Here is a 15,598-nt window from a genome sequence, read left to right as displayed (position 1 = left end):
CACAACAAACATAGCGTCTTATTGGAAAGATTTTATCGCAGGGGTCTCCAAGTTCGGTCCTTGAGAGCACATACCCAGCCTGTTTTCCATGTTTCTCTCCACTAACACCTGATTGATGATCGGGATCGTTATCAGGCTTCTTCAAAGCTTGCTGATTAGCTGATCATTAGATTCAGCTGTGCTGAAGGACGGAGACAAGGAAAACAGTTCTGATTCGAGTTTCTTTTTAAATAGGCTATTTATAGAAAAACCTTTTCGCTCCAGAGGATCTGTACTTGGTATGTTCACCCGATGTATTTTCACAGTTCAGTTTTTATCCGTTCTGAGGTGAGACAAGGTTCGTTTCATAAACCCCTCAAACATTGTAACTCTTAACTGTTACGCTCTGGAGATGAAGTTAAAAAACGCAGACACAAATAAGATTTTAACTCTTTATTCGCTTAACATCTAGACGCTAAGCTAACATGGGCTGTGGAGGTGCACAGAGAAATAGAGGAATAATCCGACAAAACATACACTTCTCAGTCAGGCATATGTATAGACAGTGAATCGATCAGATTGGCTGTGGCTAGACATGTGGGTAGCAGGACTGACATGGAATTATCTGATTGGCTGTTGACCAGATAAAGAGATTAAAAACTGACATCACATAGCGTTTTACCAGTTGAAGCCAGATGCTGGTTACCAATGTTCCCTTTAATTTTTCATGTGTCCGGGCATACACACAAGCTCGCTGAGCGCACTGAGGACCATTGTGAGTAACATTAGGTGTGCACGCTGTGGCCACACACCAGTATCACACTTCAAAGCTTTAGCTCATGGCAAGTTACGTGGCTTATTAAAAGAATCAAATTGCAGCAGCAATTTTCATTAGTTTACTTTTAATATAAGTGATTTGGCCCACTTAAAATGAAAGACATAAATCTTGTTTTTCATGAGATGTGTAGTATGTTATATCATATAACATACCAACTACACATATAACACATATAAAATATGTGAGAGTCCTGCTTTAGCCATGGGAGGAGTCCTGGTTTGGCAATGGAAAGAGTCCTGCTTTGCCCTAAAAGAGGACCAGTTGTGGCCTGGGTTACGGTCCTGTTCTGGAAGAAATGATACATATACACTTTTTCAGACATAACATTTTGTTATGTTTTGTTAAAACATTCCCATTTTTGCACAATGACGTGTGCTGTTGCTTGTGATACAGTGTAAATTCCTGTAACTCTCTGTCTGTAAAATATCTAATTAGGCCTACTCAGTTTTTATTAGCATTTCTACTGAGTGTAAATTATCTAGTAGTAACAGCATGTAATGATTAACATCCATATTTAAAAAATCTTAATATATGTCACTAGAATACGCACAAGTCTGAATTAAATTGTACCTTACTCTGGCCTTCTCACTTCTCCAATGGCTGTACACTTTGTCCAGGTTGATGGCTTCATCTGCTTCTTGCTTTGACTTTAGGCACATCATCTGGTCCAGATGTGCCACTTCAAGACAATTTCTGGATGCTGTTTTGATGTGATTCATTAAATTAATTTCTCTTTCACAATCTGCGCTGGAAGCTTAAAAAGTAGCACAAATATCCACAAGCTGTGAGATCTCTTTTAGCTCCTCGCATCTAAGTGTTGCAGCAACCATATCTGAGAATGTGATGATTGACCCCTGTTTAAGTTTTTAGTTCATTGTGTACTTGAATTTGGCATATTGACTGTTAATGGCCTCCATTGACTGTGGGTGGTGGAGAATGGCCTCATACTTCTTCGCCAATGTGGCAACATCTGCTATTCCATAGTCAAAACTGATGTCTGAGCTCAGGGCTTCAATGTCAAATGCAGACCACTCCTTTAACTCATTTTCTGGAAAACGAGCATCCATGTGATCACAGAGCTTACTAATGAAAAGAGTAACCTCACCGGTATTTCTGCCATCAGCTGATGAGGTCCCCATTGTCTCTTTGACACGGTCACTCCACTGTACACCCTTCTCCTTTAAGTATTGGGAACGTAATTTCTCAATCTTAGCTCTAGCAAAGCAGTGTCCTTCCATCACAGTTCGGTTGCGTCTTTGTAAAGTGAGGCAGAGTTGTGCTAGCTCACTCAAAACATTTCCCAGAGCAGTGACAATAACCTTGAACTTTGAATTACTCAGGTTTTTGTAGTAGTACTTTTCCACTGGATCTCTGTTTTCAGTGAATTCTCTTTTGCAGAATTCTTGAAGTACAGTGTAGTTCCTCAGAAGCTTGGTGCCTCGACAGCCATCGCACTTCGTTCAGAGGCCTGAATGAAAGTGTATCTTCATCGAGAATCTTTGCTAGGTTCTCCATTTTGCCTCTCTTCACAGTGGACCGAGAGAAAGTGGAATACACAGTTCTCAGAAGAGTTTCCACATCTCGCATCAAAGGTACATCTTTCCAGGCATCATCAAGTCCTCTTTATGGGCCACACAATGTTGTTCAGTTAGGTGTGGTATTTGGCGTTTTAACAAAGCTGCAACTCCGTTGTGTTTTCCTAGCATTATTGAGGCACCATTGGAGGTCAGCATCACCATTCTCTGCATGTCCAGTCCATGTTTGGAGTAAAACTGAGGGGCCTATTCACTAAATTCACTAACGCCAGCGCAAATAGCAACACCGCGTTTGCGTGACGCAAATAATGTTTTTGGAAAGCATGTATTAACCTGACGCACCTCGATCTCCGGCAGTGCATGCCATTTGCAGCACAACATGCGCGGCTGATCACGCAGAGAGGAGAGAAAGAGAGAAAGGGGGGGGAATATTTCCGTGTTAGTTTAGGACAACATAACGTAACCCGGGCAGATTGGCAATGGCGGGGAGGCATTTTCCGATCATTTTTACGTGCCAGATATACTGTACGCCCACGCCAACCTCTGAAAATATATTTTTAAAACACGATCGCACCAATAATTTGTACTTTATGAATGAATGACGTCGTTGTCGTCCTCTCTGCTTTGTACAGCATAATGGCGCTCTAAACGCTTACTCTCGGTCCAACCTCACTTTCTGATAATGTCATCTTTCTCGCAACTGTTACTATAACAACCATGTTCTTGGCGCAAATCCATTGCCATGTGTGGTAAATCAGGTGCAAATTTGCTCCAAGCTGTCAGTTTTGTGGACGTGTTTGCGCCGGTATATGATTAGAGCAATATCCTTAGTGAATATGTGGCTAACTGGGCGCAGACTGCGGGTGCAGTTGTGGTGCAATATTTCGCGCTATTACCGGACGCAGCGCATTCTTAGTGAATATGCCCCTGAGTTATTGCCTGCACAATATCCTAAGCAGTGCATGCTGTCACCGAACACAGTTTTATAGTTAACATCTTTTTCCTGACTGTATTTAATATATAAGACTAACATTTTGTGTACTGATATGTCAGCGCTCTCATCTACTATCAATGAACCTCATTTCTTTTTTACTTTGGCTTGGTGAGTGGATGTGTCGCTGCCCGTTCGTTTCGCCATGATAAGGGGTTAGCATTTGCGTCTCTTCACTCCGCCGCACTGTTGTTAGCTTATTGCCCAGCCTTATAAGTAATTTTTTGCGTAAGGGAGTTTTGTATGGAAATGTATCACTCTTTTAAACACAAATTGTTTTTTAGAAGAAAAACGCTTTATTTAGGTGACCCCAGCCAACTTGCTGGACTATTTTCCTCTTGTCCAACACCGGACCAGAACTCGTGTCACAGAACGCTGTCAGTGATGATCGCACACACTGGAAGTGAGGGTGAAATAGACATTCATGTAAAAAAAATCCGAACTATCCCTTTAAGTACTGAATATATGACCATTGCCTGATGCGGGCCTACCTGCCCACCAAATGAAATCAAATATACCCGCTGTTGTGTAACATCAGTACACAAGTAATGTATGTTTCTAAAGAAACACGCGAGTCAACGACCACACACTAAAGAATATTTTATTACTTCATCATCTGTTGGAATTTGCACATCATCTCAATCAACAGGTTAAATCACTACATTAACATTTGAAAACAGTATGTACAACGATATTACCACACAAAGTTAGAAACAGCTTTCAAATTGCTCCTTGCAGAGCTTGTTCTACATCTCCAAATGTAGTTACATTTCACCCTCTGAGAGATCAATTTTACCATTGCCAATCCTGTTCACACGAGCCATTCGCATCTTCTGTAAATCTCCTACAGCATGAGGGACCAGACAGAACAGTGTCGAAAGATCTTGGTCTGCATACATACAGTGACTACATTTTTGATCGTAAAATGCATGTGGATGCTTTTCAAACATCATATAAACTAATGCAAATTTGATAGTGTATCTCGTGTTGTCAATGCCCAACCAGTGCATTTACTGCGACACATTATAAATCAAGATCACCAAGCACAGAAGCAAACAACACGTAGAAGGGAAAACAGAGCATCATTTATCACCAAAATACCTCACTCTTCTGACCTCTTTATCATTTAAATAACAAAAAAGCAGGATCATGACTTACCTGTGCCTTAATCAAAAGAAGATTAGCAGCACAGTTAATACATAAGCTTCAATTTCAAACTTTGTATCTAATACGGTTTCTGTCACTAAATGGCACATGGTACCATATACAGTATATTTATATTCATAACTATGATGTACATTTGTGCCACCTCAGTTTCAGTTGCACAAGACTTCGAAACACTGAAAAAAAAAGAGAAAAAGATTTAATCCACGAGCTAAAACGAAAAGGAATGTTAAAAAAATGAGAGAACTTAGATGTAGATTTAAATATTATTATTATTTTTTTTAGTATTGATCCAGTGACCCGTGCACTTGAGTAACATCAACATGAATCATTAGCCCTAAAATGTGTACACCAAAATAAGGGTAAAATGACACTTTCACGTTCCAAGTACCTTAAACCACTCCAGCAAGCAGGAATGAATTCCAATCTCTTGTGCTGTGAATAAAACAAACTGGAAATGTCTCGCAAGTATCATTGTGTTCTGTGCGTAAAATCCACTCAAAGCTGATGCACTGATATAAAACCGTGACATGAAGGGCAGCAGGTTGAGGTAGAAAGCAGCACTTGGGAAATTTGCAGCTACGTAACTGGGTATTGGGAATGTTGAAATAATGTGATAAAGCATTCCATACAGCTATGATAAAACACTGAATGAAGGGGTTTTGCATAGCTATTTTGACTGTTATGCAATATTGATGACTGTGATCAGTTTGACACCAAAACAGGACAGGATGATTGATAACCAGCTAGAGCAGCCATGACAGCAGGCCTGAATTTTGTTATTTACATATCCCATCTTATTTCTCCGGGGCCTTGTCATATTCTTACAATAACCCAAAGTCCACAATACGTAGTTCCATACACGCATCGTATAAAAAAAGGGCTAGGAGGTCAGCTTCAGTCATCTGAATCTTCAGCTGCTTAATAATAAAGTTGATTTAAAAACTCTTTTGCGGAAGCGTCCAGTCCTAAAAATCTTCAGCGTTCTTCAATCAGCAAGGTACCGGTACTCCCACTCCACTGTTTATCAAACCAGACCACAGGTGGGACTTTTCCTGTCACAAGTCTGTGACCTTATTCTCTACAGCGGCAGCAATCTGCTGGAGCCTGTAGCCAAGCTGCATCTTCTGGGCTGTGGTGTCCTCCTCGAGTGCCGTGATTATCTGCGGCAGGTAAGAACATGTGGTGAGGTTGTGGGAAAAATAGGCTCATCGTCATATCTTTTGGATGTAGATCGACAGACAGGTTTTTTTTTTTTGGCTGATATCGCACTGAAATCTGATATCAATATTAGGGATGTAAAGATATCCAAACATCACGATACAATATTATTATGATATGAAGGTCACGATACGATAATTATCAAGATATTGTGGGGGCGTTTTCAATATTTAAAAAAGATCACAATATTGTAAAAAGAGCTCATACAAAAAAAAAAGCGCAATATTGTGCTTTTGTACATAACAGCAATGCCTATAAACCACCTACAATCTCTAATAACAATATTAAGGCACTTACTGGGTAATGCAAGCACACATTGATTGCTTCACAAGCAAATTAAGTTCCCCTTCATCTGACAATTGGCATAGATTTTGAACATAGGCCAAAACATCCCTAATGAAAATTAAATTGCACTAATAAACTAGCCACTAGAGGGTGCTAGATCTGCACAAATGAAAATCAACCTGACTTTTTTTTTTTTTTTACAGATGTGTTCCTTTTAAAGACTGCGTACATAACGAAGACGATATTGTGGCAGTTTTAATATCACGATATCACCCTTATCGTGACATCCCCTAGTTTTTACGCTACCACTTTCAAAAACTATGACCAACAGCACTCACTAGAGCGCAGACTTCACCCAAGGCCAAACAATGATGCTAGTGTTAGTGATACAAGTCCCCTCTTGCTTTAGTGGAGATTATTGTTCCTACTACTAATAATAATAATACTAATAATTAGGGCTATAACGATATCCAAACATCACAATACGATATTATTACGATATGAAGGTCACGATACGGCAATTATCACCATATTGTGGGGGTGTTGGCGATATTTAAAAAAGATCACAATATTGTAAAAAAAGAGGGCTCATACTAACAACAAAAGAACAATATTGTGCTTTTGTACATAACAGCAATGCATATAAACCACCTAAATCTCTAATAACAATATTGAGGCACTTACTTGCTAATGCAAACACACATTGATTGCTTCACAAGCAAATTAGGTTCCCCTTTATCTGACAATTAGCATAGATTTTAAACATAGAAGGCCAAAACATCCCTAATGAAAATTAAATTGCACTAACAAACTTGCCACGAGAGGGTGCTAGAACTGCACAAATCGAAATCAACCTGACTTTTTAACAAATGTGTTCCTTTTAAATATTGTGAACATGATGGCGACGATATTTTGGCAGTTTTAATATCGCGATATCACGATATTGCCCTTATCGTGACATCCCGAATCAATATCAGATTGGACACCTCAGTATCTTCATCAAAATCACTTTCACATGATCACAAGGGCTGGGGATTGAACCCACAAGCTCTGGGTTGCGAGACGACCAATCTCCCACCTAGTTATGCCCACATACACGTCATACTATATATAAGTTGAGCACTTGGGTACCTGGTCGTAGTATTTATTGATGTACTTGTACAGCTCATGCAGTGCAACCAAGTAGTTGAGTTCTCCCGAGTAGTTCTGAAACAAAAGTCATATTAGCTGTCAATCCAAATCATAAAACATAAATGGACATTTTGCCTTAAACTCACATCTTATTTTAATGCTGCTCTCGTCGCCCAAAGTTGAAAATATTTTGTGAGGCATCAAACAATTTCACCTTAATTTGCTTTGAAGTATTTTTCACTGTCACCACAGTCGTGTGCCAGCGATGGCAAAGCAAAATATTTAATTGTGTGGTAAGACTATACAAACCATAAATGTACAAACAATGTGTCAACATGCTCACTTGACTGCTAAGTAAAATATTGTTAAAATAAGGATGAATAATACATACACCAGAAAGTGAGATGGGTTTGTTTACTTTTTAGGCAACTGGCTTTTTGTTTAATTAATGCACCCATCCATTTTCTGAACTACTTATCCCAAACTCGACAAACAGTTGGATAAAAAATAAAAAGGAACCGAATTCAACTATGTGGTTTATTCATTTAACCTCAAAATAACCCAATGTGGGTCAACGTTTTATGTTATTTAGCGAACCAAAAATTGGGTTGTTTTACACCAGGGGTGTCAAACTCGTGTTAGCTCAGGAGCTGCATGCAGGAAAATATATTACCAAGTGGGGCGTATCGGTAAAATAACGGTATATAATTTAAAAACAATTGCCGTGCTTTATACGCAAAATTTCGTGGAGCAGCCCTAAATTACGGAGTTCAACTGTAATCATATTGTTCCGAAGAATAACACGAATGCAAATGTACCGCGGCAACACTTTGACGGGATACGTTCCGGACGTGTTAAATCCACTTGTTTTGTAGGGGTGTGCCAAAAAATAGATTCATATAAGAATCGAGATTCTCATTTATGAATCGAATCGATATTAATATCCAAAAATCGATTTTATTTAAATTAGGGCTGTCAAAGTTAAAGCGTTAATAGATTAATTAATCACAGAAAAAAGTAAAATTAATCACATATTAACGCAGATTAATCGCGTTAATTAATTTTTTTTGGACCGCACTTGAGCCTTGAACGTAACCGCGGATGGCTACATTGAAGGCTGCGCAGGTCAGTGATTCGGTCAATGCACGGCATTTCCTACGCCTGTTGTTCCAAAATGAGCGGGGTGACTCCAGTTGGTGTGCTCGGTGGTAAATTTCGCTTTCAAAAACACCCCGACGGGACTTTAGATAAAACAAAAGTAATTTGCGTTTAATCAATTGCTGAATTGCACCCAAATGTTATGATGCTGTTACGTTTTGAGCAATACACGCATGCATGCAATTGCGTACATGCATTTAATCAATGTTTGCAAATGACATTCAGATAATAAAATGTGTTAATATCAAAATATTACGGTATTTTGTATTTATTTTATATTATACGAATACGCAAGTAATTTAGCTGATTAATCGTGATGAATCAAAATTAAAAAGTGTGATTAATCAGATTAAAAATTGTAATCGTTTGACAGCACTACTAATAACGTATCATTATAATAAAACAAAAGAAAAATAAATAAATAGAAATGGACAATAAAAATCTGGTCTATGACCAGTTGGCTGGCAGGTTCCATCTGAAGATTCAACACATCACCTGTACACCGTCTGACTGGAGAGGGGGGAGTAGGATATTTTGTGGACCCGTAGAGGAGCTACAATACGTAATTTACATTAAAAAAAGAAAAAAAAGAAAAAAAAGAAAAGCTTTCCTTGCTACTCAAACGGCTTGTAATTCCGTGTAGTAATCATTTTAAGCAATTACGTCATTGCCAGATCTTAAGCCGTCAAAATTACGATTCTGGGAGATCTAATTAGTAGTTTTAAAATTCTGATAGACATAGTGTTATAGCAAGGAGCGGCCCCTGTTCTTTTTGAGTGGGCTAAGGATTTAGGATTGGAGTTTTCCATCACTTTAACAGTACGTTACGCTGAAGTCTCCCTGCACCGGAAGGGCGGGTGCACTCGTCCGGCGAATGCGGAAGTGAATTGTGCATATAGTCCATTATAAGGACTAATATATTTGATGCCTTATGGGAAGAGTGACTTGTGTCCAAAGTTTGGCTGCACTCACCCTTGACAGTTCAGCCAGAGCCGAGTTCATCTCCTGGTCACTGGCAGAGATGGTCTGCCTGATGTCAGCATAGTATCTGCAATGATGTTACATTGGAGGCTAAAAGCTGCTTTATATGCTCTTGAACAGACCAAAAGGACATTTTTCACTTGTAGAGGAAATGTGATCATACCTTTCTACCATCTGTTTATAACGGGGGATATCTCGAGCATACAACAGCTTGTTGATGGGCGAATCCTGCAGCGACAACCACATGGATTTCATGTCTGACCCCATCCCAGAATTCTATTTACTTCTATTCTACGAGGACTAATTTATCAATCACTCAGTACATCGTCAGACTGAAAGCCACATCAAATTTGCTTGCGCCGCTTACCCGTCCCAATTTGTGCTCAGCAATGGTGCAGGAATCCATGAAGGTCTGAGCGATGACTGACAGAACCGCATCCACGTGGTCCGAGGCTTGCACATCAAAGATGAACTGCGGATTTTTTAAAATGTTGATCCAGAAACGCAGGGGGAGACTGGAATTTACGAAAGACGCGTTTAGTTAAACAAGGTACACTGGCCGGTTATTTCAAACAAACCCATCTCGACTTGGATTAGAGATTTCAATACATGAAGGGCTGCAACAGCCTTTGGATATGATAAAGCAGGGGTGTCAAACATAAGGCCCGGGGGCCGGATCAGGCCCGCAATGGGGTTTAATCCGGCCCGCGAGATGGTTTTGTAAAGTAAAAAAAAAAAAAAAAAAAAAAAAAAAAGACTGTCGGCCCAATTAATCAGCCGGCCACAATCAAAGCTTATAAATTCATAATTACACAAGTAAGTCTCAGTTGAGCAATGCATCTTGTACATGGAATTGCTCTGAATGTCGTTATTTTAAACACAATTTAAAGTTAGTTTGTTTAAAAAATAAAAACATGAATCAAACACAAACATGCTGAATAAGACACATTCAACTACACATATGACAAGGATTAACGTCCTTATAACTTCATTAACGGCACCCGGCACACAATCAGTGAACAATATACAGGTTTATGCAAAAAAAATTTAGGACAATATTTGTACAGATGCGCCCCACAATTTAGGGCTGGCCCACAAATAGCGAAAATCTGCATGTAATTGACGGCAATGTTTTAAAAATTATTTTACAATTTTACCGATCCGGCCCAATTGCGAATATATTTTCCTCCATGTGGCCCCTGAGCTAATATGAGTTTGACACCCCTGTGAGAAAGGAAGATTCTGTATTCTTTTAAGTCCTGTTTCTATACTGCACCTGTTAGTCTTCCAAATGTGTATAGTCTCTGGATCAGAGATACTGTGCTGACCAGCTTGGTCATCCAGCAGGTCAAAGAAGTATTTGACAGCTAATGGGACGGGTCGACTGGTGCTGAGGATAACAGTAAACAAATCGTCTACAAATTTCTGCAGGGTTCCCTGAAAAGAAAAGGAAAGACAAAAGAACAATTTCATGCATGTTTTGCTAAATTGTTTGACATACATGTATGTTTTTTTCTTTTAAAATAATTCTGGCCGTAAAGGATCTATATCAGGGGTGGGCCAACTCGGTCCTCGAGGGCCAGAGTCCTGCAGGTTTTGGAGGTTTCCTTCTTCCAACACAAGCTGATTCCAATCAATGGGATTGTTATCAGGATTATGCAGAGCGAGCTGATGAGCTGATCATATATCACCTGTGTTGGAGAAGGGAAACGACAGAAACCTGCTCCTAGGACTCCAGCCCTCGAGGACCGAGTTTGCCCATCCTTGATCGATATCATGAAAATCAAATTTTTTGAGCTTTTAGCCATCGCAAAATGCTATTTCTTCAGGAGCCAGGCCTGGAGGCGGGGCTCGAAGGCGAGCGGCTTGGTGGCTGGGTCTGTATCCATGGGGCCCGGCCGGGCACAGCCCGAAAAGGTCATGTAGGTCCCCCTTCCTATGGGCGGGGCCAAAGGGGTCGGGTGCGCAGTGAGCTGGGCGGCAGCCAAAGGCGTGGCCCTTGGTGGTGTGACCCCCGGCTATGCAAGCTAACTCTTGGGACATGGAATGTCACCTCTCTGGCATATCACGATATTGCCAGTATCGTTACATCCCTAAAGTTCGTTACGTCTATCATTTTGAAGGCCAATTTGTCCTGATCTTTTAGCATAAACGAACACTCTGCTATAATCATGTGTATAATCTAAATAGAGAAATGCCATGTCAACACTATAAGGCACACACACATTTGTGGGATCCCTGACGGAATTGCACGGCAGCCTATGTGTACCTTCATGGAAAGCAGGCGGGTCAGGTAGATCTCTGGTATGGCCTTGGCGCGCTCTCGTTCCCTCAGACTGCCTCTTCGATGTTTGGGCAGCTCAGGCTCTTCACTGGCTTTCACCAGATGCCAGAGTCGAATGCCGCCTTCATCTGCATCCTCCAACATCGGCGTTTCTGTCAGTAAAAACTGTTTCAAAGACTTGACTTTTTACAGTGCGAGATGAGCCCTATCGCAAACACCAACAATGTTCTAACCCTTACAAATGTTTATGAGTGCCTGTTGTAATAGTTTCCATCCATCCACTTTCTGAACCGCTTGTTCATCACAAGGGTCGCGGGGGGTGCTGGAGCCTATCTCAGCTGGCTATGGGCAGCAGGAGCGGTACACCACGAACTGGTTGCCAGCCAATCGCAGTATTGTAATAGTTTAACTCTTTACTGCCAAAAACGTTTAATAACGATTAGTAAAATCATGATGTATGCTGCCATAAACGTTAATTGACGTCAACTACGTTGTTTTGTTTGTCTTTAAAAAAAAATAAAAAATTAATCAATAGACAGTGCAACGTCTCGTGGAGCGCTGCCTGGTCAATGGGTTGTGGAATCAAAAACACCCGCTAACTATGGCCAGCAGATGGCAGCATTGTATCTCTTTTCAATGGGCTCAAGGTGTATGAGATATATAAGGAAGAAACATACCTTTTTTTTTGTAATAAAAGAATGGAAGCCGATCTTTCATGTGGTACCCACCATGTTTATGTCGTAAAAGCACACAATATATTTCTGTTTGCCTTGAAAGAGGAGTTAAAACACTCAAAATCGTCTGGCACTATCGGGGTTGTTTTTTGGATAACGTGTGGCGGTAAAAGGGTTAAACAGTAAATATGTCGCTAACTTTGATCCCAAAAGTAATTTCAAACTAATTTGACGGCCTTATCACTACAAATTAATGGCTTACAGATGGTTTCATTCTGAAAAACAAAAAGTGTATCTATCCATGCACATTCAGAGAAGATGATCCGCAACTTCCCCGATGAATTTAGATTCTCTCCAATATACAAAGACATCTTTCAGCCCGGGAATCTCACTTCAACGTACTTCCTAAGACAGACACCAACACTGACTGATTTAAATGGATGTCAGTGTTGGAGTTATTTGACAGAGTTTATTTATTTAGTGTAAAACCAAATCTGCAGAGAGCTAAAGTAAGCTCTGCCTACTTGATTAGAACTGCTCTGCCGCAAAGACTTCTGGGAATAATATACATGATATAATGTCATAAGGTAAAAATGTTATTACAATATCAGTCAGAATTTTTTATGACATTATTGATGAAATTCTTACATTTATTGTTTTTTTTTTCATTTTTGATCGAGTTAAGTGGAAATTTTATAACATTTTCAGAAAATTATTACATTATACGGTGCTACGAGCTCCACATTTTCTTCTTAGTAGTTAGTCGAGCCACAGTAAAAAAAAAAAAAAAAAAAAAAAAAAAAAAAATGCATTTCAATTTCACGTTTATATATTTGTGTTCAATTTAAATTTTAGTTGACCAATAATATACTGCTTTGCCTATATTTGGCATTTTGTTTAATCATTATTTTACTTTATCTATGTTTGTTGAAAATATTGTGGTATCTGGGCTCAATTAGTCTGACCTGCTTTTAGGCTATTGGAAGGCACAAACAGCGGCAGTAAAGTGCTGTGTTGATACTAGGGATACGAGATCACGATATGAAGCTCACAATACGATAATAATCACAATATGGTGGGGAGGTTGGCAATATTTAAAAAAGGTTACAATATTGTAAAAAAATGAGCTCATACTAAAAAAAAAAAGCACAATATTGTGCTTTTGTACATAACAGCAATACATATAAACTCCCTTCAATCACTAATAACTAATCATTAATATTGAGGCACTTACTCACTAATGCAAACATACATTGAGTTCCTCCACATATTGACTCGGTTTATATACATATAAGGGCCAAAACATGCCTTGTGAAAATTAAATTGCACTAAAAAACTAGCCATCAGAGGGTGCTAGAACTGCACAAATGGAAATCAACCTGACTTTTTTAACAGATGTGTAGCTTTTAAATATCGTGAACATGACGACGACGATATTGTGGCAGTTTTAATATCAAGATATCACGATATTGCTGGTATCGTTACATCCCTAGTTGATACAAAGGAAAATGAAAATGAAAAATTAACATGAAACCAAAATGCCATGGAGCACACTGTTCTGATGTTCTAACCAATGCCAGCAAACTGAAGTCTCTCAGAATTTGTGGGTTCACAAACTCCAGAGAACACATCTTGTACCGCTCCCGCTGATACGTTTGCAGCCGACCTTTTTTAGGTCAGACCAATCAGGCTTTGTTTAGGGTGGGACAAAACCAATCTACTTGGGCAGATGGCGGCGGGAAAACCAACAAACTAAACAGACGAATGGGCGCTGCAATTGGCGCTTTGAGCATATTTATCTGATAAAGATTTCATGCTTTCCCTCCCACCCCCCTCCCTAAGACGAGACAGAAGAAACCATTATCAACCGTTGCCTTGATTGGTCAAAACAAACGTGCAAAGATGCGCGTCGTCCAATCAGCTCATATTGTACAGCAAGTCCCTCTTTTCTTGAACAAATCTGCCAAGTGAAGTCCCAGATTAATAATGCCAAGAACTCCCTTGAGTGAATCACAATTATCAATCTGGCTTGTGAGGTTACTGATCTTCTTTTCATTGTTTTTGTAAAATCTTGACAATTTAGATTATGTTAAATGGGATGAAAGTAAAATACAGTGCAAGTTTTTTTTTTTTTTCTATCATCCTTGTCCCTTAATCTGGCCTGTAAGTGGCCTGAGAAAATCAACTCAGCTTTCAAAAAAACTGTGCGTGCGTCTGTTTTAAAACACTTAAATAAAAACCTCATTTAGAAACTTGTATTTACAAGCGATAGATTGTTTAGTGGTCAAGGAGGCCGATTTCCATTAGGTGATATTCATCTGCAGAACAAAAGGAAAATATTGGCATCAAAGATATTACATTACCTAGTCTGACATTTAAAGCTACTATATGGAGGATTTCCCCAAAAAATATCTTAACAATAGCCTTTTTATTTGACCATTTATGGCTGAAACATATTCTAATTAGTAGATCAACATCTTAGCTGTTCACAATGGGTACTCCTACAAGCCTCTGGCCAATATTATTTAGGAAGCGTCCGGTTCGAATCCTTCGAATTTCCTGCCCTCTGCCTGCGGGATGTGACGTCATGCACGTTCTCGTCAGTTGTTTCTGGTAGTCGTGAAGACGGAACTAGTACAGATTTTTGCTGCCCCAGACACCCGCTGTTACTCCGCGGAAGGCTGCTTAAAAAAAAATGAAAACAATGTCAAGTGCCACGGAAAAAAAAAAAATCTAAACTTGATAGTGACCGACGCCGGGCAAGTACGAGAGTGAACATTGGTTTGGCATTTCAGAGGTGGAGAGAGTTGAGATCGGACTTGGATTAGAAAAGTGATTCACAGTTGGCTTTCTTTCTACTCCAAAAGGTAAGAAGCGAGTATCTTGACATTGAGAAGAAAGTGTTGTTTTCAAATAGCAGTAACCTCAAGATCGATCACTTCTCGGTCGTAACTATTGGGGTGAAAGTGAGGTGGACGGCAACATTTAGCGTGAAAGGGGCGGCAAAGTTGAATGTAATAGAACAGAATGACTTTATGAAGAACAGACGTTCCATTCCGCGGCGTTTCAATCAGGCTAAATGTTGCCTTATTTTCCTCCATGAAAACAGCCTATTGTAGCTACATTATGCTAACGGAATGTGAAGGGTACTACTGAATGGCGATAACATTCACGGCCGTATCACATTAAGTAGTGAATGGGTCTATATGTTTTTCACAATCGTCAATTTCCATAAATGACAGCCCACCTTTCGGCTAATGCACAATGACGCTAGACTGGGGGCGACAGACACTGACTAGAATCAGGTTGACGTCCGTCGAGCGGGGTGACTACAATATGTAACTGCATATTAACATC

General features: G+C 39.7%; 1 protein-coding gene and 1 long non-coding RNA gene across 2 annotated transcripts in view; both read right to left on the bottom strand.

Moving 5' to 3' along the window:
• Positions 1 to 417: 417 nt before the first annotated feature.
• Positions 418 to 2,734, bottom strand: LOC144024236 (uncharacterized). The gene is made up of 3 exons (XR_013284710.1): positions 1,923 to 2,734; positions 1,388 to 1,517; positions 418 to 1,103 (listed from the first exon to the last, which is right to left on the bottom strand). It is a non-coding gene; the product is annotated as an uncharacterized LOC144024236 (long non-coding RNA).
• A 1,196-nt stretch (positions 2,735 to 3,930) lies between these two features.
• plxnb1b (plexin b1b) overlaps positions 3,931 to 15,598 on the bottom strand; it is a 143,389-nt gene continuing 131,721 nt past the window's right edge. Inside the window, exons 33-39 of the mRNA XM_077528653.1 lie at positions 11,553 to 11,719; positions 10,560 to 10,720; positions 9,651 to 9,798; positions 9,447 to 9,511; positions 9,275 to 9,350; positions 7,145 to 7,219; positions 3,931 to 5,670 (exon numbers count right to left, since the gene is read on the bottom strand). Coding sequence (XP_077384779.1) covers positions 5,566 to 5,670; positions 7,145 to 7,219; positions 9,275 to 9,350; positions 9,447 to 9,511; positions 9,651 to 9,798; positions 10,560 to 10,720; positions 11,553 to 11,719 — 797 coding nt within the window. The 3' untranslated portion in view covers positions 3,931 to 5,565. The remainder of the gene's footprint in view (positions 5,671 to 7,144; positions 7,220 to 9,274; positions 9,351 to 9,446; positions 9,512 to 9,650; positions 9,799 to 10,559; positions 10,721 to 11,552; positions 11,720 to 15,598) is intronic.

This window comes from Festucalex cinctus, chromosome 8 (genome assembly GCF_051991245.1).
Source record: "Festucalex cinctus isolate MCC-2025b chromosome 8, RoL_Fcin_1.0, whole genome shotgun sequence".
Classification (NCBI taxonomy): domain Eukaryota; kingdom Metazoa; phylum Chordata; class Actinopteri; order Syngnathiformes; family Syngnathidae; genus Festucalex; species Festucalex cinctus.
The sequence above is the reverse complement of the archived record's forward strand: the minus strand, read 5'-3'. Positions and strand labels throughout refer to the sequence as shown.